The sequence below is a fragment of the Polyodon spathula genome, chromosome 3 (assembly GCF_017654505.1).
Source record: "Polyodon spathula isolate WHYD16114869_AA chromosome 3, ASM1765450v1, whole genome shotgun sequence".
NCBI classification, from domain to species: domain Eukaryota; kingdom Metazoa; phylum Chordata; class Actinopteri; order Acipenseriformes; family Polyodontidae; genus Polyodon; species Polyodon spathula.
In genome coordinates this window covers 78,535,312-78,555,835 of record NC_054536.1, presented here as the reverse complement: position 1 = coordinate 78,555,835, position 20,524 = coordinate 78,535,312, and the positions used below count along the sequence as shown (strand labels likewise).

General features: G+C 36.1%; 2 protein-coding genes, 1 long non-coding RNA gene and 2 other non-coding genes across 6 annotated transcripts in view; 4 read left to right on the top strand and 1 right to left on the bottom strand.

Annotated features, from left to right (window-relative positions):
* Positions 1-333: 333 nt before the first annotated feature.
* LOC121313443 (40S ribosomal protein S20) lies at positions 334-2,209 on the top strand. The gene is made up of 4 exons (XM_041245972.1): positions 334-444; positions 1,158-1,257; positions 1,502-1,575; positions 1,991-2,209. The coding sequence occupies exons 1-4, from the start codon at positions 442-444 to the stop codon at positions 2,171-2,173; spliced, it is 360 nt and encodes a 119-aa protein (XP_041101906.1). The 5' UTR covers positions 334-441; the 3' UTR covers positions 2,174-2,209.
* Positions 1,368-1,434, top strand: LOC121313726. Its single transcript, XR_005950036.1, has one exon. It is a non-coding gene; the product is annotated as a small nucleolar RNA U54 (small nucleolar RNA).
* LOC121313727 lies at positions 1,765-1,829 on the top strand. Its single transcript, XR_005950037.1, has one exon. It is a non-coding gene; the product is annotated as a small nucleolar RNA U54 (small nucleolar RNA).
* Positions 2,210-4,544: 2,335 nt separating the features above from the next.
* Positions 4,545-7,993, top strand: LOC121313442. Of its 2 annotated transcripts, XR_005949985.1 has the most exons (4): positions 4,545-5,552; positions 6,326-6,977; positions 7,282-7,389; positions 7,740-7,993. It is a non-coding gene; the product is annotated as an uncharacterized LOC121313442 (long non-coding RNA). The 2 variants fall into 2 exon arrangements; XR_005949984.1 differs by having other exon boundaries at positions 7,282-7,993.
* Positions 7,994-10,641: 2,648 nt separating this feature from the next.
* Positions 10,642-20,524, bottom strand: part of lyn (LYN proto-oncogene, Src family tyrosine kinase) — a 42,452-nt gene continuing 32,569 nt past the window's right edge. The window contains exons 12-13 of the mRNA XM_041245971.1: positions 19,562-19,693; positions 10,642-11,205 (exon numbers count right to left, since the gene is read on the bottom strand). Of these exons, the coding sequence (XP_041101905.1) occupies positions 11,003-11,205; positions 19,562-19,693 (335 nt within the window). The 3' untranslated portion in view covers positions 10,642-11,002. The remainder of the gene's footprint in view (positions 11,206-19,561; positions 19,694-20,524) is intronic.

Here is a 20,524-nt window from a genome sequence, read left to right as displayed (position 1 = left end):
TATATATATATATATATATATATATATATATATATATATATATATATATATATATATATATATATATATATATTGTGTGTGTATGTGTGCAATAAAATAATAATGGTTCAATGAATGTATTTTAAGAATCCATACCTCCAACGACTATATTTATTTACTAAATGTTGCACCCAACAATACATACAACTACAGTATCTCTCAATTTAACGCAGCGCCAGCAGAGGTCTCTGCAGATTCGTTTCTCTGGAACATCGCGAGATATTATTGGTTCTGTCTTTGGAGCAAAGTTCGCCGAGTACCCGTATGTCAGATATATAAAGGCGTCAAGGCCGCATTGCCTTCTTTTTGTCAAGCGCCCTTACTGTGAGACGGTGTTTTGGATCCTGGCTCACCGCTGTTCGCTTGATTAAATTACGAATAAGTCGGCCGGGACGTTTAATCATGGTAAGAGACTTTTGTTTCACTGTATTTCATGTCTGTCATTTAATTCTTAATGTTTTGTTAAATTCGTATGTACGTATTTCCTTAAAATGATCAGGCCTGTTTCAATACACGTGTGTGCAGTGCACGATTACTTCCAGATAATAATTATCATCGAATACAACTGGGGTTTAACGATCTATGAATTACAAGCTTAAAGAAAACAACTAGGTTTATGCAGGTTGTATTCGTAGTAACGTGCTGTTACCGGTAATGATGCGACCTGTGCAACGCTAGTTGTATTGAACGTTCAATGTACGACAATTTTTATTGTTGGTACACGTTAAGTAGAATTTGCAATGCCTAATCTTTCACTTTTGCATAGTTTTTATAACGGTAATTTCTGCATGGGGTGTCAGGTAACTTGAGTAAACGCGCTTTACCGTTGGTGCAATTTATAGAAATATAGTCTCGTTGGTCATTGTGATTAATCTGGCTTTGCTGTGAGGATAAATACGTTGAATGTAGTTGAAATACAGTAAAACGCAGCGGACTGCAGTGAAACAAAGTATGTATCCTATGATTCAACTTCTACAAACCGTGTGTTGGAGGTGCGGCTGCACCGGTGTGCAACGACACCGGTCGAGCTTTGTGAGATGACTGTCATGTGCGTATTTATAGAACTTATTATGATTGTGTTAATCATTGTGTGTGTGTGTGTGTGTGTTTTTTTACAGGCATTTAAGGACACTGGCAAAGCACCTGTGGAGGCTGAGGTTGCAATCCACCGCATTAGAATCACCCTGACCAGCCGCAATGTGAAGTCTCTGGAAAAGGGTAAGCATCTTTACAGTGAAGTGCTTTGTTGGTGTGCTCCTACTTTACTCGGTGTATAGCTGGATACGGTGTTTGAACCGTCTGTAAAGTTGACACAAACTAAACTGTTCTGGCAGTGAGGATATCCTTTTGAAATGAATGTCGGTGATTTATTCTATACGCTATTCTGAGCTGGTTCATGTTGCATAGTTTACAATGTGCAGTCACACAAGACCCTCTTAACCAGCTGGTTTTTCCTTGTTAGTTTGTGCAGACTTGATCCGTGGTGCCAAGGAGAAGAACCTGAAGGTGAAGGGACCTGTCCGCATGCCAACCAAGGTATTTGATGCAAATACTTATACCACATGTGTATGGGAACTGATTTAATCTATGTGTTCTAATACCAGAAGACAAAAGCATTGTGGTTAAGAATGAGATTCTGTAAACTTTTAATCTCAATCATCTTTTAACCAAATCATTCATTTGTATGTAGGGAGATGCACTTCTAACATGTGCCTACTGTTTTGCTGGCAATGAGGATGATATTTTAAAATGAATTTGTGATTGGTTTTATACGCTATTCTGAGCCACATTTCATGGTATATGCAACTAATTATATTTATAAACCCCACAAATTTGTTATGGAGTTATTTGGTAAACCAGAAAATCTGAAATGGCACTAGATGGGTATTTACAGACATTTTAGGTATGACATTTGAAAAATCAGTATGGGTTTTGAATAAATCTCTCCTAGACTCTGCGCATCACAACCAGGAAGACACCTTGTGGTGAAGGTTCCAAGACCTGGGATCGTTTTCAAATGCGGATCCACAAGCGTCTGATCGATCTGCACAGCCCATCCGAGATCGTGAAGCAGATCACTTCCATCAGCATTGAACCTGGTGTAGAAGTTGAGGTTACAATTGCAGATGCATAAATTTTGTATCGAATGTAATAAAAAAAATGAAACACACTGGCTTTTGTTTTAAATTGATTTCTTCTGCCATCTCTGCTTCTATATTTAATTTGCGTTTTTTACATTAGCCTTTTCACAAGAAAAAATAACGAGTGGAAACGGTTGGTATCAAACACAGGGCTGTAAACTGCTATGATGTCCTCTGTTGCTAAAAACATTGATCAAATAACTTCTCCTGGAACCTGCATGCAGTGTTGTTTCATGGTAGCTCTTACAAGTCTGACACCTGCGGAAGCTGGTCTTTTGTTTGTTTTGGGTTTGGCCCCTGTAGTTCTCGTTTGATGCAAAAGTATACCTGCCATTGTGGGCTGGTCTTTGCCAATCACCCAATAGTGATGAAAATACAGTACAATATATTACAGGCACTGTTGCATGTAAAGCTCTGCCATATTTTTGAATGGGTACAAATACATGATTTCCATTACATGATTAGATGTTGAAATTCATGGTAATTTGAACTTGGCTCTTGCCAAGATAAGCACAAACTAAGATTTAGCTTTGCAGTAAACTAATGTGATCCATCTGCATCTCCATCCATTTGCGTTTTTTTTTCCATTTGATGTAGATATCCTTCTGTCTGGTGTAGATTGCTGAAGTGTAATGCTGGCTACAGGGATCAGCTCATTTTGCCTCCCCACACAACGGCTGCAATGCTGGCTTCAGAGATCAACCCAGTGTGGTCTCCCCAGTGCATTGGCATGACAATTGTCTGGATTGAGCTAAGTAGGGTACATCTCTGGGGTCTTCAAGTGGGTACCTTCCATCCTCAGTGTTTTGTTGACTAACCCATTACACTTCCAAGAGGGCTCAACAGTGATTCTGGCACCCCAGCATCACCCCCTCCATCCCCCACTCCGCTCAGCCCAGCTTACGTACCTGTACATCAGCGATGCTTTCTATTGTGCTTGAGATCCCCGTCTGCTGCCTACAGAAGTGTGTTGGGTGGGATTGTAGTGTGTGTCATTTGTTTTGTGTATAAATCACTTAGGTATGTGCACATGGTAGTTCATTTTACTGTAGTTCCACATGTAACAGTGATTAGGGAAACAATTTACCAGGACATGTTTTTTTCGTAAGGATCACTTTTGTGCTGGGAGAAGGAACCATTTAAAAACCGCAGCCCCCAAGGATCTTGGTTTCTCACGGACAGCAACTGGTGTGGCATTTCAGTGTTCAAACACAAATATTAATTTAAGATTTTGAGGTTGTTTCAGCCTGACAAACTTTTTTTTTTTTTTTTTTTAAAGGGCTTTACAGAAATTCACATTAATTAGTTATTTAGATAGTGAGTTTGGTGGAATCCATGCCAAAATATAAACAAGTTGCTCACGATATCATGCAAAATCTTCCACTCCCTGATGTGAGAGGATTGTATTTTCTGCAGTTACTGAGATGACTTTAATACAAAGTTGCACAGTCAATACTAAAACAAATAAATGGCACACAGTTTTATCTGCAGATTTCAGGAATACATTTGTGGAAGAGTAGAATACCACAAGTGCTCCTAGAAAAAACAATAAGCAGTGTCAATTTAGTTAGAGATTACTTTAGCCACATGTCCTCTGTGAAATGTTAGGCAGTGGTAGACTGATGGTGACCCTGAGAATGCAGAGGTGATGAAATCATCCAATTCTACCATCCCAAAAAGCCAAGTGAATTTTGTACTAAACTCTAGTAACAACATGCCCCCCCCAAAAAAAAATTGTTTAAAGAAAAATAAAATACATAAAGTTTAATGAATTGTTAACAGTTAATTATAGTTTAACATATACATCAACACTGCATATAGCCCATAGGCTGAAATTGTATCTGTTTTTTGGTGACATTAAAAAATTGCTCCCTCCACATAATTACAGCCTTATTGCAAAGTTGAATAACATTATACATTTTTTTATTTGTAACAATTACACAGACGTTTTATTCTTTCAAAAAATCAGTTACTTGGAAAGTGCAGATTTTCTTCTACTATATTCACATAGCTCAAGTTTCGAATCTGAACCATCAGTAAATCAGTCCGCACAATCTCTTGGTCGTAACACTGCTGCAGAAAATTGATCAGCTGGGTTTAATGGGACCTGAATGAGACTCAAATCTACTTCAGTCTCATTTCACTCCATGCTTCGTAGGCGGGTTCTGATAATCTTAAATAAAATAGGGCTCAAGTAACACAGACCACCACCAAATCATCCCAAACAATTTATTTCTCAACCTTTATATAAAAATATAAAATAATGGACACAAGGGTGCTACAAAATGATCTGCTGATCTTGGGCAGGTGTTGTGACTCTTGGTCTCCCAGTTCGTGGGCCTGTCATTGACAGAGTGTGTCTGGTTATACCATCTCACCAGGTTTGAAATTGCTGGTTGTGAGCACCCGAGACTGCGAGCCACAGTATGCTGCCGTAGTCCAGCCACCAACATGCTGATTTACCAACGCTTGAGAGTGTGATTACCGTGGATTTTATTTTTAATTTAAAAAAACAAATTTCAGAAAACCAAATAAATCAGCCAAATTCAGTACTTAAAAGCAGAAGCAATCTACGACCTGTCTCAGAGAGATGAGAGAGAAAATGGCTATGTGCTACTGTGAGGACGTCCCTCTTCAACTTGAGGTGGGAAGGACTTCTCCTCTCATAGCAGGGCCTTGATAGGGCAGCTTTTCTATATTTGCTCAGAGATTGATGGTCAGAGAGGGTTTTCCTATTCGGTAATGGTTGTCATTCAAATTGAAAGGGAACGCTGGTTGAGCCGCAGGTTTAAACTTTCACAAGACAATCCCAATAAACTATTGCACATCTTAAATACTTATGCTTTAATTGCATTCCCGTCTCAATCTAAAATTAACTAAGTGCACCTTGGGAAATGTGGCCCCGACAACCTCCTCGTTTAATTTATGATTACCATGAGATTATAAAAAAAAAAAAAAAAAAAACTAAACTAAGGCAACGTAAAAAAATATCATAAATAGTAGGTAACAAAGACAATTGGGGTAGTAGTTATTGCCGCACCACCTTTTGATTTTTATTTGGCCTCAAGATTTGCTTGATTGATTCTAAATGGTATTATTAAGTCAAATATTTACTGTAACTTACATTTTTGGTAGTAGAAATATCAGTTTTGGACTTGCATGCCAGATCTCAATTGTTTGGCAATTTTGATTTAATTGTGTGTGTGGTCCCTGTAGCAAACAAGTTGAATAATTAAAGGAGAGTTATGAAGAGGAGCTGGAGAACATTTCTGACGTGCACAAACATGCCATCACAACATGCTTATCAGCGCGCAATGGAAGATGTAGAGGACAACTATAGATGAGTTTCTTGCTGAACAAGAAAAAGTTGCGGTAGGGGTCTCCTATTTGTTTTTATAATCAGTTTACTTTCAGATGTTGATCTTTTTAATGTCGTCTTGATAACATAACAGCAATATTGGCTTTCTTTCTAAAATTATTAATCGGACTGTCTGTACAGGAGTACTTCCTCACTAAAACAAAAATGTTTTATACAACAAGAACTTGAATAAAATCTATTCTGTTCAATTGACAAATGGCTATACAGTTTTCAAGTAACAATTATCCCGTTATGTAAAGCGGTAGTGTTTAAACAGTCTACTGAGCAAGCTCCAAAGGGGTGTTGCTATAGTAACAAGCCATCCTTTTGAGGCAAGGAAGGATTTGACTCAGGGATCTTAAGTTCTTGCATTGAGAAGAAACTGACAAGAACTGTATTGTTAGTTTGGATACCTAGTGATAGAATTATGTACATTACAAATTTCGTGTAAACAATTGGGGATTAGCAGTTTTATTGCAATTAGGCAGACCAATGTTACGTAACAAATGTAGAGTTAAGGGCTCAGATTGTTGCATATGAATATCAGTGTTTACATGTTTTTTACTGGCATTTCTGTTATGGATATATACTGCTTTTTCTGTAACTTAAACCTGGCTAGTCTTCAGTTACTGTGTGCCTCGCCTGTAGAAAGGTCATGAGCTGCACTGTGTATCTTATCACTTTCTGAAATTTTAATTGTAGGATTTCTTATTTCTAGGCGAAATAGTCAATATTGAGGATGTGTTTTTTTTTAAATTATTTTTATTTATCTTTATTTGAAATCCAGGAGTTGGAAGAGAAAAAATACAGAAATGGAGTTGAATCTAAAAGCCTTTCAGAGAAAACCCTCTGAAGCTGAATCTATGGATGGTGCAAATTCCCTACAATCTGCCACACTTGCACACAAATCTGGTATTGTATATTTAAACATCCCTGTGAGGGGATTTTATGGTGTAGTAAATCAAACCATTTCAGATGGCTCCATTTTTCAGTGTTATGAAATCTTATTTGGCAAAATTTAATCCATACGCTTCACTTGACCCGAGATCAAGTGGCCCTCATTGTGGTCATGTGATTTTTTTTTGTTTCTGGATGGAGCTAACGCTTTGAGCTTCAAGATTAGTACACATCATCATATAATTCAATTTTTGCCCCTGTATTGATTGGCAGTCATGGGAATTGCACGGTTCATCTACATCAAACATTGTGTGTTGGATCATCTAATACTGTAAATATTCAAAATGTCATGCTTTTAGGATAAAGTGCACAATTTACCATAATATTGAGCATATCTGCACCTCCAAACCTGGTTTATAGCAATCCCCTCTATTATAACTTCTTTACTGCAGGTGTGTTCATCTATGTTATTTTTAAGAGGTGAGATACAAGGAACTGGGAGGCAAATTCATCATCTGAAAAACTGTGAAGAAAAAGGACAGGTATAACTTGTCAATCAATCAGTCAATCAATCAGTCTTTATTTTATATGACGCCTTTCATAGTGGACCATTATCACAAAGCGCTTTACAAGAACTTGTTTGTGTATAAGTTAAACATTTATAAATAAGCAGTTATTCTTTACTGGAAGACGACTGAATGCCTTTTTAATGTATTATGTTGATGTCTGCTGCTGATTTGAGCGGAGAGAAATAATTGCATTGAACTGCCCTACTTGTGTTCCGTGTATTATATGAACTCTGAAGTGGAGCTTCATTTTAAAAGGATAAATGTCCCCTCATTCAAGGTTATAAAATCTATGGAGAAGAAGATTAAGTCCCTGAATTAAACCATCCAGGAGGCTGGAGAAAAAGTGGAGGAGAATAAGCATCTTGAGGAGAAAATATCTCAACAGGTACATCTTCATGAACTGCAAAGCAGCTGTCTTGTGTTCTTACTCATAGAAGGGTCATGCAAACCTGTGGCTGGTGAAACTTGGCACCTGAATCCTTTTTCTATCCCTGTAACTGAGATTGTGTAGGCGGTTGTACATATGTCACATAACTGCTCATCCAGTTGTCATAAAACTTGGTGTTTAACATTATTTAGCATGTTGTTGAATATCGGATACTGTAGATATATTGAGGTTGTCCGTTTTTATTTATCAGTCTGTCACGCTTATATTTTTTAATACATCTGGCGCTTTTTTTATATTAAAAAAAAAATGGCTTCTCCTGCTGCTTAACTGATAGGTCATTTTCACAGGAGGAGGAAATGAAAGAACTGCACAAAAGCTGTACTGCACAGGAAGTGTTGATATTAGAGCTTCGGGTACAACTTTAAATGAGCAAAACATGCACCCAGGGAGGCACTGGTGAACCTAAAGCTAAGAAAGGCCTACTTGCCAACTTAAGAGCCACTGTTGGCGCGCCTGCTAAACTATTCAAGAAATCTGTTGCTGGCATACCAAGCCCTACCAGAAAGAGGGGCATGTTCAAATGCATGTTGGTAATATGTGTATACATTTTGTTTTGTTTTAATGTTTGTCTTATTAAAAATGCAATAATGGTTTATTTAAGTTTTGTTTGGTTTATATTTCCACAAGATCGGTCAACTTGAAAAATGTATTTTTATTTTTTTAAAACAATGGATCTCCTCCGAATGGCCGAGTTACTAATATCAGTATTTCCTCTCGAGTGAATTTGATTTCAGGTGATTAGTAAGCTCGTCTATCAATTTTGCACCATCACCTATAATAAAGATTTAGACCTCTTATTTAACATCTTGTAATAAAAAAAAAAAAAAAAAAAAGCCATACTAGTACAGTATTTAATGTTAGATGTTCAATGCAACAGGTTTCAATCAACTATGATACAAAATTTGTTAATTCTGTAGGGTAATACTAAACCTTTGGCCAATCGAAGGAAGCTAAGCCTAACAGCGGCAGGTTAAGACAGAAGTAGAAAAGAATAACTCTGTATTGGACCACTGAATGACTGCAGGTACTGTATCATGAATTAGTAAAGTGGCATTTGAAGCTTCTTGCTTTTTTTTTTTTTTTTTTTTTTTTTTTTTTTAAGAATATAAATGCCTGCTGTCAAGTATTTTATTGGAATGTTACTAATTTTGAACTATTAAGGTATCCTGAAAGTTTGGAAAGGAGTATTTTTAATGCTACTCTAGTTATGCAAGTACTTTTTAAAACTGTATATATTATCCCTTCTCCACTGGCACATCTGACCCGGTACGGTACGCTATGGTTCTCCACTGGCTTTTTTGTTGAGCGGAGCGAGATCCAAACCGTGAAAGTCCTGGCGACCTCACAAGACATCTGTATCCAGCTGGGTTTAGGGTTTTTATCATTGCATTGCATCAGTCAGTACACTCTACAAAGGCAAACAACACGCTGGACAGCGACTGATGAGAGAACTACAGCCTTGGGACGCTGATAAGTGCAGGCTCTAGTTTCTCTATAGGCAGATAGAAGTTTTCAGGAAGCTCTGCAATTGTGCATCATGAATGAGAAAGTTTATGCCAGGATTTTTGACAATTTCAAGCAAATGGGCATAAACCATGGGTGGTACACTTAACTCACACACTCAGAAACCCCACATTCTACCAAATTTCTCATCCTTGACCTTTATTATATTAAAAGAATAGAAAATAAAACATTTATAAACTTTACAAAAATACAGTAAAACAAAATACAACTGTACCATACATAAAACTGGCTCTCGTTGTGCTCAAACACCATTTGTTTGCACATCTTCTGGCAAATTGACTTGATTAATAACAACAGTCTTTCATTGTGTGTGACATCAGTAACAGAAAAACAAAAAAACAACCCAGACACTCCTTAACTGCACCGTGAGGGCTCGGTACGCCCCCGACCCACCTCGGTTGTACAGTGGAAAAGAGATAACATTTTACATAGGACACTACACATATGATGTACAACTTATAGGTTGGCCTCTTACTATTTATTAACCAAAGAAGGAATACCCAAAAAAGATAAAATAAAAATAAATATTAACCAATGACATTCATTACTATCATGAGGAAAAGGCCCTGAAAAAAAAGATTCTGAAAGGCATGAGGATGCAGCATTAATGGTTCGAGTTTACAGGAGAAAACAACAATTGCAATTTAGAAAATAGAAGAGGAGTGAACCAAATTCTCATCTGATAGTTTGGAATTTGAACAATGTGCCAAGCATTCCATACAGTACCTGTATTGCCAGTCCCCACTGCTGAAATGTTCAGATGTATTTGGAATTTTAAGAGGTCTTTTGAAAAGTGCTTTAAATCCATAATGATAATGTATTTTACAAAGGCCTCTTTATTAAATCAACTGGGTCAATTTTCCTAACCTGAAGCCCCAACACATATTGCACTTCAGCTCAGTACACAGTACATTACATATTAATATAAAGAAAGACTAGAAACTTTATATACAACATACAGTGCAGTATATATACTATTTATATTCCATAAATAAACAAACTAAAAACATTTGTACATGTATTGTTAAAATGATCAGTTTAAAATATATTGTGCTGCATACACTAACTAACAAGTTGAAATGTGCTAATCAATGGAGCTGTAGGATAATAGGCATCAACTGTTAAGAAATGGCAAAATAAAACAGAGTCCAATATGCACACACTTTACCAACGCTGCAAGGGTTCACTGTTTTGTGGTTTACATAAGAGATGTATGTTAAGCCTGAGCAATATATCTTACATTATCATTAAATTCAAGGGATAGAAGGGTTCACAACATTAAGATTAACATTGCTCTGTCTGACAGGAGAGTCCATGCCCACAGCTCAATGGACAAAATGCTTGCAAGGCACCATTTGTCTTTATTTTCAATCAAACTGGATCAACACAATGTCAGGATTCGGTAAGTAACCATTTATGTTAGCATCCTAGCACCATCTCTTGCCTTAGATGTTAATTCTCAGATCTACAGTAAGACTTGTCTCCCCCAAAATACAAAAAAAAAATATTTCTATCCATTTGGTCTTCTAGATAATCTTTGCAATCAAGCAACATATTCCTATTCTTTTGATATATATATATATATATATATATATATATATATATATATATATATATATATATTTTTTTTTATCTATACTAAAAAAAAAATGATTTCAGAGTTTCCTTCACTACAAATCGCCTGTTTCAAACATTTAATTGTTTTATTTTGTAAGCACAACAGGCTTAATGTTTTCATCATTATAGCATTATGAATCAGAAGCCCCTGGCCATCTCCTTGTTTCTGAAAGTCTTCCAAACAGTGGCCATCCACGTTTTTAAGCAGTGTAAAATTTCCACTGTCCTTCAAAAACTATTCCTTGCCGTAAATTTGGGCCCAATGCGCCAGACATGCAGGGGTGGGGATTCAAGATGCTAGTGAAGGATGAATACATGAATGTACATTAACCATATCATCGTCATTTTACATGGGCGTATCATTAAAATCGTTTCAAGCAGTCACAACAATAAAAGTTTCTCCTTTCTCTTAAGGTTGCTGTTGATATTGTTCTTCAGTTGCAGTGTAGAAGTCGTCCAGCACGCTCTGCAAATAGTCAAATGTGGGTCTGTCCTCAGGTTTGCTCTTCCAACAGGAAGTCATGATGTCATAAAGCTCCGGTGGACACTTATCAGGAGAAGGCATCCGATAACCACGCTGGACTGAATTCATCACATCGGCGTTGCTCATTCCTGCATAAAATAAAATAAATTAGGAAAATGTATTCGAATTTTCATTTAGTTTTACACATCTAGACTAGTAGTACTTGTTTACCCTAGTCACACTAAATTACTAATGCACAACTATCATGTTTTGTGAACCTAATTGTGAACACAGTGATTGGCAATCATGTGGTTTCAATGCCTGTTGATCACACATTATTTAGGTACGGGTGGGGAATTTTAGTTCATTCCAAACCGGAGCAGGTTTACTCCTTCAAACACTTGGGGCTCTGGACTGTTCAATTCAATAATTAAATGACATTGGTGGAACAAGATTCTGGATTGAAATAGGTACCACTGCTCTAGACATTTAAGCCAACTTGGTGTTATAAAGTACACCTGCATTCACGGCTGGATTAACCTATCACGGACCCAGGCAAGCATACACTTGTGGGGCCCCTACCCCTGAACAAACAGCCACAAACACACACACACTACAGCCTTTATAACTAGCCCTTCACCCTTTTACAACAGGTAGAATTCTCAGTTTGATGTTATTATGAACGACTGAATGAATCTGTCAGAAAATTAAACTGTAGGGGATGTGCTAAATACATTTCAGAATAAAACCAGAAAAAAACTGAAGCCTGCGTTAATCCTGTAGCGCAGCTCGACAACGACTTTCCCCGATTTACTGAAAAGGCAACAGTTCAAACAAACAAGGAACACCACATGAAGTTGAAAGGTAATATATAGAAGGGTGCTTTTTTCAACTAACTCCACAGTAGACCATTAAAATAAACAGTAAAAGAAAAACAAATATGCCTGTACATTGTTGTGTAGTCAAATACATTGGTTTAATGTACGCAAAATCGTCAATAATATTGCCTTGATTTTTTGTTAATCAGGTGGGTTTTGATTTGTTTCATTAAAGAAAATGCCTTTCTCAAGAGCAGAGAAATCAGCAATGTTTTGGCATACAGGTAAGCTCAGGTGCTCCCTATGGTAGATGTCTGTACAAGCATGGAATAATGTGGGGATACAGAATTCTGTGGGGTAATGTTACAAAATTCTCTGAACACCTGTCAGAACAATTTGATTTTGAGATACATACCTTGGTTCGAATGTCAGCGAGTGAAGTTTTTCTAGTCAAATATATATATATATATATATATATATATATATATATATATATATATATATATATATATATATATATATATATATATATTGTTTTTTCACACACACACACACATACATATATGTGAAAAAACAAAACAAAACAAAAAACCTCACATAGCCGTTCTCGGGTCCCCCCTTGATTTCGGGTCCACGGCACATGTCTAGTTTGCCTATGCGTTAATTCGGCCCTGTCTGCATTCCATGTGCACAACTACCAAGCAGATAAGAGTACTATTTTTTAAATAAATGCCTTTTTACCTTATCCTACCACTATGTGGTACTCAAGGACTAAACTAAAAGGTTTAAAATGAACAGCAGTTTGTGTTGTCCTTTTACATGCTTCCCATTAAGGTTTATGAGCTATTTACATAAATTTTAAAGTATCAATCTTTATATATATATATATATATATATCTATATTATATATATATATATATATATATATATATATATATATACACACACACCCACACACAGTGGCTTGCAAAAGTATTCAGACCCCTGACCAATTCTCTCATATTACTGAATTACAAATGGTACATTGAAATTTCGTTCTGTTTGATATTTTATTTTTAAACACTGAAACTCAGAATCAATTATTGTAAGGTGACATTGGTTTTATGTTGGGAAATATATTTAAGAAAAATAAAAAACTGAAATATCTTGCTTGCATAAGTATTCAACCCCTGTGCTGTGGAAGCTCCCAGTTTGCACCGATGAAAGAAATTGCCCTAACGAGGACACAATTACCTTACCATTGGCCTCCACCTGTGAACCATTAAAGTTGCTGTCACATTTTCTAGATAAAAACCCCACTGTTGAAGGATCATTGGTAAGGCTGTGAATCTGAAGGAAAATTAAGACCAAAGAGCATTCTACAGAAGTTAGAGATAAAGTAATACAAATGCATAGATTAGGGAAAGGGTACAAAATAATATCCAAGTGTTTGGATATCCCAGTGAGCACAGTTGGATCAATAATCAGGAAGTGGAAGCTGCATCACACCACCCAGGCACTGCCAAGAAAAGGCCGTCCCTCAAAACTCAGCGCTCAAACAAGAAGGAGACTTGTGAGAGAAGCCACAGAGAGGCCAACAATCACTTTGAAGGAGCTACAGAGTTCAGTGGCTGGGAGTGGAGTAATGGTGCACCAGTCAACCATATCAAGAGCTCTGCATAACACTGGCCTGTATGGGAGGGTGGCAAGAAAGAAGCCGTTACTCAAAAAGTACGTCTGGAGTTTGCCAGAAAGCATGAGAGTGACCCAGCTGCGATGTGGGAAAAGGTTTTGTGGTCAGATGAGACCAAGATAGAGCTTTTTGGCCAAAACTCAAAGCGCTATGTGTGGCGCAAACCTAACACTGCCCATGCCTCAAGACACACCATCCCTACAGTGAAGTATGGTGGTGGCAGCATCATGCTGTGGGGATGCTTCTCATCAGCAGGGACTGGGCATCTTGTTACAATTGAAGGAAGCAAAATACAGGAAAATACTGCAAGAGAATCTGCTTCAGTCCGCTAAAAAACTGAAGCTTGGGAGGAAATTCACCTTTCAGCAGGACAATGATCCCAAGCACAAGGCCAAAGCAACATTGGAGTGGCTCAAGAACAAAAAGGTGAATGTCCTACAGTGGCCCAGTCAAAGTCCTGATCTCAATCCCATTGAGAATCTGTGGCACTATTTGAAAATTGCGGTCCACAAGCGTCGTCCAACCAACCTGAACAACCTGGAGCAAATCTGCCAAGAAGAATGGGTCAAAATCACTCCGACACTGTGTGCAAAGCTGGTAAATACTTAGCCCAAAAGACTTAAAGCTGTTATTGCAGCGAAAGGTGGCTCTACCAAATATTAATGTGTGGGGGTTGAATACTTATGCAAGCAAGATATTTCAGTTTTTTTTTTATTTTTCTTAAAAATATTTCCAACATAAAACCAATGTCACCTTACAATAATTGATTTTGAGTTTAAGTGTTTTAAAATAAAATATCGAACAGAACGAAATTTCAATGTACCATTTGTAATTCAGAATATGAGAGAATTGGTCAGGGGTCTGAATACTTTTGCAAGCCACTGTGTGTGTGTGTGTGTGTATATATATATATATATATATATATATATATAGAATATATATATATATAATATATAATATTATTTATATAAAAAGAGGACTCCTTCATGATATGAATTTATTATACTTAAATGCTGGAAGTATTTTTGTCCAACTGGTTACAGCTTAATATTACAAGTATCCTCTCATTAAAGTTAATTCTGTTTATCAATAACAAAAGCACATAGACCTAAGGATTTGAGCTTCAATTACATTTCTGACAATAGATTATGCCAATAAGCATTTTAGGTACATTTATTCTACTTATTTTGATACTTTACGAATAGCTGTAACAACTTACACAGAAAAAAAAAAAATCTGGCATAACAACGTTATGCAAATGTTGTGTTTTGTGTTAATTATAATTTGAGTTTTTTTTTTTTTTTTTAATTATTACTAGTTTCACATGTGGCACAGCTACAAAACTTCTTTCAATATCCACCATTTGTGGTGCAAATTAATTTTGTATAATCAATAAATCGATGCATTGACATTTTATTTTTCAAAATATAGAACAAGCATCAGGGTTTTCTTTCTTGTTTTTTTAACAGAAGATCCAAAAACTAAAAAACACTGCTGTGCATAATAGTTAAACAGAAAGGCACAACTTGCATTCAAATTAGAACACAAATATATAGTTTTTAATAACTAAAAAGAATATGCGTGTATCCGCATCATATGACTCTTTAACATTGTACTACTAATAAAATAATACTATATTTTAACAGAAGTAATTTCTATCTCAATTATGGCTGTTCATTACCGTTAACATTAATGTCCAAAGCAAAGCAAAACATAATCTCACAAATCCTGACTAATTTAAACTACCATACTAAATTCAAGTAATGTTTTATATAATATTGCTATATACTCCAAAACACAACATGCTTTGTAACAACAGAAGGCAAATCGGTAGATTCAAAAACACAAAAAAAAAACCCCAAAACATACAGGAACTTCCTAGCTAATCAACTGGACAGCTAGGCTGTTTACTAGCACAAAACAAAAAGGTTATATTTTAAACAGAACAAAAAAGTTTCACACTACCCTTTTCAATACGGTCGTACACACACACACACACACACACGTTTCTTTACTCCACAGCCCTGAGAAGACTGTCTGCTGCCCTTAAATATTGGCAGCTGGCTAACTTACAATGATGAGCCAACTGCCAAAACAATTAACAAATTTGCATTTGCACGTGTATTTGTCAGGAAGGACTTTACCCCCCACCGCCTCTACCCTGTTACTCTACAAATATACAAATTACATTGTTGCAGTTTGTTATAGTTACATTTAAGTAGGTACTTTATTGTTACAACCCCGTATTTTGTACTTTTAACAACATCAACCCAATTCAATGGATTTGCACAAAATATTACATGTGTGGTCTCATGGGTTGGATCTCTTAACGTGGCCAATACCGCTCCACTTGGATGCGAGGATTCTGAGATCCAGATAGTGACTTCTGGTGAAAAAATACAAATCCGTTCCTAAGTTATAAGGATTTAAAATGTTTGGTCTGATAGTGCTCAGAACAGGTCTTCAGGTAAGATGTTCAAATACGAAAAAAGAATTGGCCTTGCAAAAAAAAAAAAAAAAAAAAAATTGTGTCGTGAGGGTCCACTCTTTTGTGAGGAAAAAAAAAAAAAAAAAAAAAAAAAAAAACTGTTTGTGAGGCGGCCATCTTGTTTTTTATGTTTTTCTGTAAAAAGGACTAACGTTATCTTTCCATTTGCAGACCCTAACATTGCATGTCCCAACTTTTGCGTTTTAATATCAACCCTAAGTGATGCATTAACCATTTGCGGTCCAACGTCGGACCCTGTCCGACATCATCGAAAAGACGTAAAGCACAGGCCTCTAGTCGTTTTTTCTCCGGAAAAAGCCAAGAAAACCGATAGGAGCCGAATGAAACCGAAATAAATAAATAAAATAAAAAAGGGGCGTGTGAGCAATAGCCCTAGCAGTTGCACCAGACAGAGATAAGCAGACATAAACAAAGGAGGTAGCTGCTTCCGCATCCAGTGCTCAAAGAATATCACAGACATTTCCAGTTTAAAGTTTTGATGAGACTGCATGGGTCGAGCTCATGTACCCACATTTGCTTTTCGTTGGTTCTGTGAGCCCACTAGCATAACCTCTGTTTAATTTGAACCAATATAGGACAAGGCCAGATAATACCACTGTGCTTTCAAGATGATTCAGTAGGATGGAATGGTCTACAGTATCAAAGGCAGCACTTGGATCTAGAAGAATTAATACTGATGGAAAGCCCGAGTTAGAGCTTATCAGCAGATCATTCATAACTCTGACAAGGGCCATCTTGGTGCGATGTGCAGCACGAAAACCAGACTGAAACTTCTCAAATATACCACTACAAGTTACAAATTTTTTGTAATTTAACTGCATGTCTCAAGACTTTAGGGTCCAAATTGTGTTTCTTAAGCATAGGCTTTACTACAGTTACCTTAAGAGCTGAGGGAACTATACCAGAGGAAAGTGAACCATTTATAATTTTAAATGTGTGTATTAATAACACCAAGAACATATTTTAATAGTTTTGTAGGAATACGATCAAGAGAGCATGTAGTAGCTCTCATATGTTGAACTAGTTCTGTCAGTTCTTGTAAGGTAATCAAAGAAAACGCTCCCATAGTAGCCTTAATAGGTGTAGTTTAGTTAAATTCTGCTGGAGTCCTCCATAACAGAAGTGGAATCTCATTTCTGATACCTACTATTTTATTTTTAAAGAAATGTAAGAAGTGATTGTAGCTGAGAGAGAGAGAGAGAGATTGTAGCCAACGTCAAGGGTAGGACTATTAGAGGAAGGATTAATTAATTTATCTAGGGTAGCAAAAATAAATCTAGGATTATTTTCATTTGTTTCAATTCAACTAGAATAATATGATGATCTAGCCATGCTAATCTAAGTCTTCCTATATTTAAGTACAAGGCCCTTACATGCAATGTAATGCACATGCAGTTTAGATTCCTTCGTTCTAGTTTATGACCCTCATATTTCATCTTATGAGTTGTATCATTAAACCACAGTGACTGGAAAGAACGGTTGTTCTGTGAAAATGTGTTACATTTACTAAAAGTAAAAATAAAAATGTTTTTTTCAATATAAATTTAGAATCTCCAATTATTTTAAAAAAAATTCTCCAAATTTGAATTGCCCAATTATTATTTTTCTACTTCACCGCAGCAATTCTCCACACAGCACAGGGACCCGAGGCTCAGCCGGCGTCCTCCGATCCCACGAGCCAATCGGCGCCTTTTTACATCCAGGAAATTGACAGCGGATGTTTGCCACTGGAAGACAAAGACCAGCCCAGCACATCTCCGCCCCCAAGCTCACTTGGCGCCTGGCCTGTAGGGGCCACCGCAGAGTGGTGAGGAGAAACGGTCTAAGCTGGATCCTACCTCCACAACCCAAGGAGTGCCAAAGCCAAAGCCAATTGCAAGTAATGATTTGATCAAGTATTTCTTGACATGGTAAAAAGGAAATAAAGCCCACTTTTAAGGGGGTGATGAAGAATGTCCTAAAGTTCTAACTTGACATGAATATCACACAATTGTTGCCATCAGGAAAAAATGCATTTGTATTTTAATCTTCAAGAGACCCTTAATTTAATTTGCCAACGCTTCAAAGATTCTGCAGTTACTACTGAGGAAGACGACTCCATGCCTCTCTCTCTTAGGCGACAGTCGCTTTCACAGTTACTAAGGACAAATTGCTTTTCTTAACATCAACAGCACTCAAGAGCCACCAGTGCTATTGAGTAGTGTTTCATTAAAACACAAATACAGTAAAGGGGAACCTACCAAAGTTAGAACTTGAAAACAAGAGTTTTATTATTATTATTATTATTATTATTATTATTAATACTAATAATAATAATACTAATAATAATATAATAAAGTGTTCTCCCCCATCATTAATGGTGCGTTCCAATTATGACCATGATTACACAAATAGCATGCAGGCCTTTTGTTAAGTATATTTAGGGCTTCTGTTTTTCAGGTTTTATTAATTGTATTTTTTTGGTGCTTATTTTTTAGCTATTTTCGAGTTTTATGTAAATAGTTTTTTTCAGGGCTTTCATTTTTGATATACTAGATGAAATTAGTGTTTTCACAAATATGGAATTCGTAAACAGAAGGGGAGATATCTTTTTTAATGGATTTCCTGTTTCTGGCACTGATCATTGAACAGTATAGTTAATATAATAATTTATTGGAATTGAATATATTGTTAGATTATGTAATTAAGCTGTGTTTTTTTTTTTCCTATTTCATTATATGTTTGATGAACTCTAACTTTAAGGCTAATCCACTGTATATGATCCACTTGTCCCATACAATGCATTGCAATCAGGAGAGTGGAGTCACCAGGTGGATATTGCGCTCTCTCAAATAAATGCTTTTTGATTTTGTTGGTGCATCCCTTTTTTTTTTCTAAAACAGCACGTCTCGATTTAAGCTTTTTCTTTAAATGTATCCATTTTTAGAATGACCATAATTATCCAGAAATGAATGTGTTGATTCCTTAATTATTCTTTAGATCAGTTTATCTGGAGTGGCTATACAGACACCTAGTGGTTTAGGACTGAATTGCAGGTTAGTCATGTTTTAATTCACCCATGAATTTTGCAAGGCTTTACCCATAAGTTAGCAATAAAGTATGTGCAGTATTATTGAAAGTACTCGTGACTTCGAGGTAATGCTACACTCATCCAAAATACATTTTACTCAGTGTCTAAATTGGAGTGTAATTTACTCAAATGACCCAAAATCTTATCTGGAGCACTGCTTACAACTGTGTGTTCAATACAGTACTTTTAAATTTACAACACTTTTAATTATCCTGTAATAAAAAAAAAAAAATCATATCACTGTATAACTTGAGTAAAAACTGACAGTATGCATTCGGCTTCAACTTCTGCAAATAAGAATTACTGAGAAGGCTAATTTTTTTGCTGGTCTTTTGAAAGTCGTACTAATGAGTTGACTATATTCAGTTCCATTGCTCTACCAAGATAACTCAGATAAAATGTGTTCACACTTTTGACATTTTGTCAAGAGTCTTACCTGGATATGGATTTTTTCCATATGTAACAATTTCATAAAGGAGAATTCCAAAGGACCACATGTCTGACTTGATAGTGAATGATCCATAGTTAATAGCCTCCGGAGCAGTCCACTTTATTGGGAACTTTGCACCTGTGATATACCAAAATATTACATGCATTGGATCATCATTGTATAAACACAGGAAAATGCATATCAGGATTAATTTCTCATTCATACCAATATAGCTCTGTGTAATTATCACTCCAGCTGGAATTGTAAAGGCAAACTTGAAAATCTTCTCCAGGTCACAGCTGCGTACATGTGTTTTTGTGAATAATCTGCATAAACATCTGTTTGTACTTTGCTTGTTGAAAGTTGCCATTAAATATCATCAGAAGGACAACTTCTAGTTCACAGCTGAATACTAAACACGGAGCTCCACAAGGTAATTTGGAGATGTTAAGTGTAAGGTACTTTAGTTGTCAGGAGCTTGATTGACTTTTAGAATTGCTTAGTAACCAAATCTACTGGCAACTTTAGTGCAAGGCAGTTCAAAAACACAAAAAACAGAACATGAAGTTCTGCCACAAAAATAATTTATACCAATGTGAAATCTTAGGGGAATTTTTAATCAGTTTATAAATATCTGATTGATGTTATACAAATAAATAAATAAATACATACTTAATTGTATTTTTTTAATTATTTATTTATTTACTTTCAGCCTTTAATCTATACTGGTAATCTATGTTTCTCATTCTCTTATTACAGTCTAGTGATCGCATGCAGTGATAATTTTCATTGTTTTCTCTGGATCATACTATTTGTCTTTATTGGTAGACCAAATGGTTGAAATCAAGCTAAAGTTTTAGCTTATACAATAGCTGAACAAATACTAATAATAATAATTTAAAAAACAACAACTGATAATCACAGATATTGTGAATAAAATTGGTAATTATCTGCCGTTTTTATACTCAT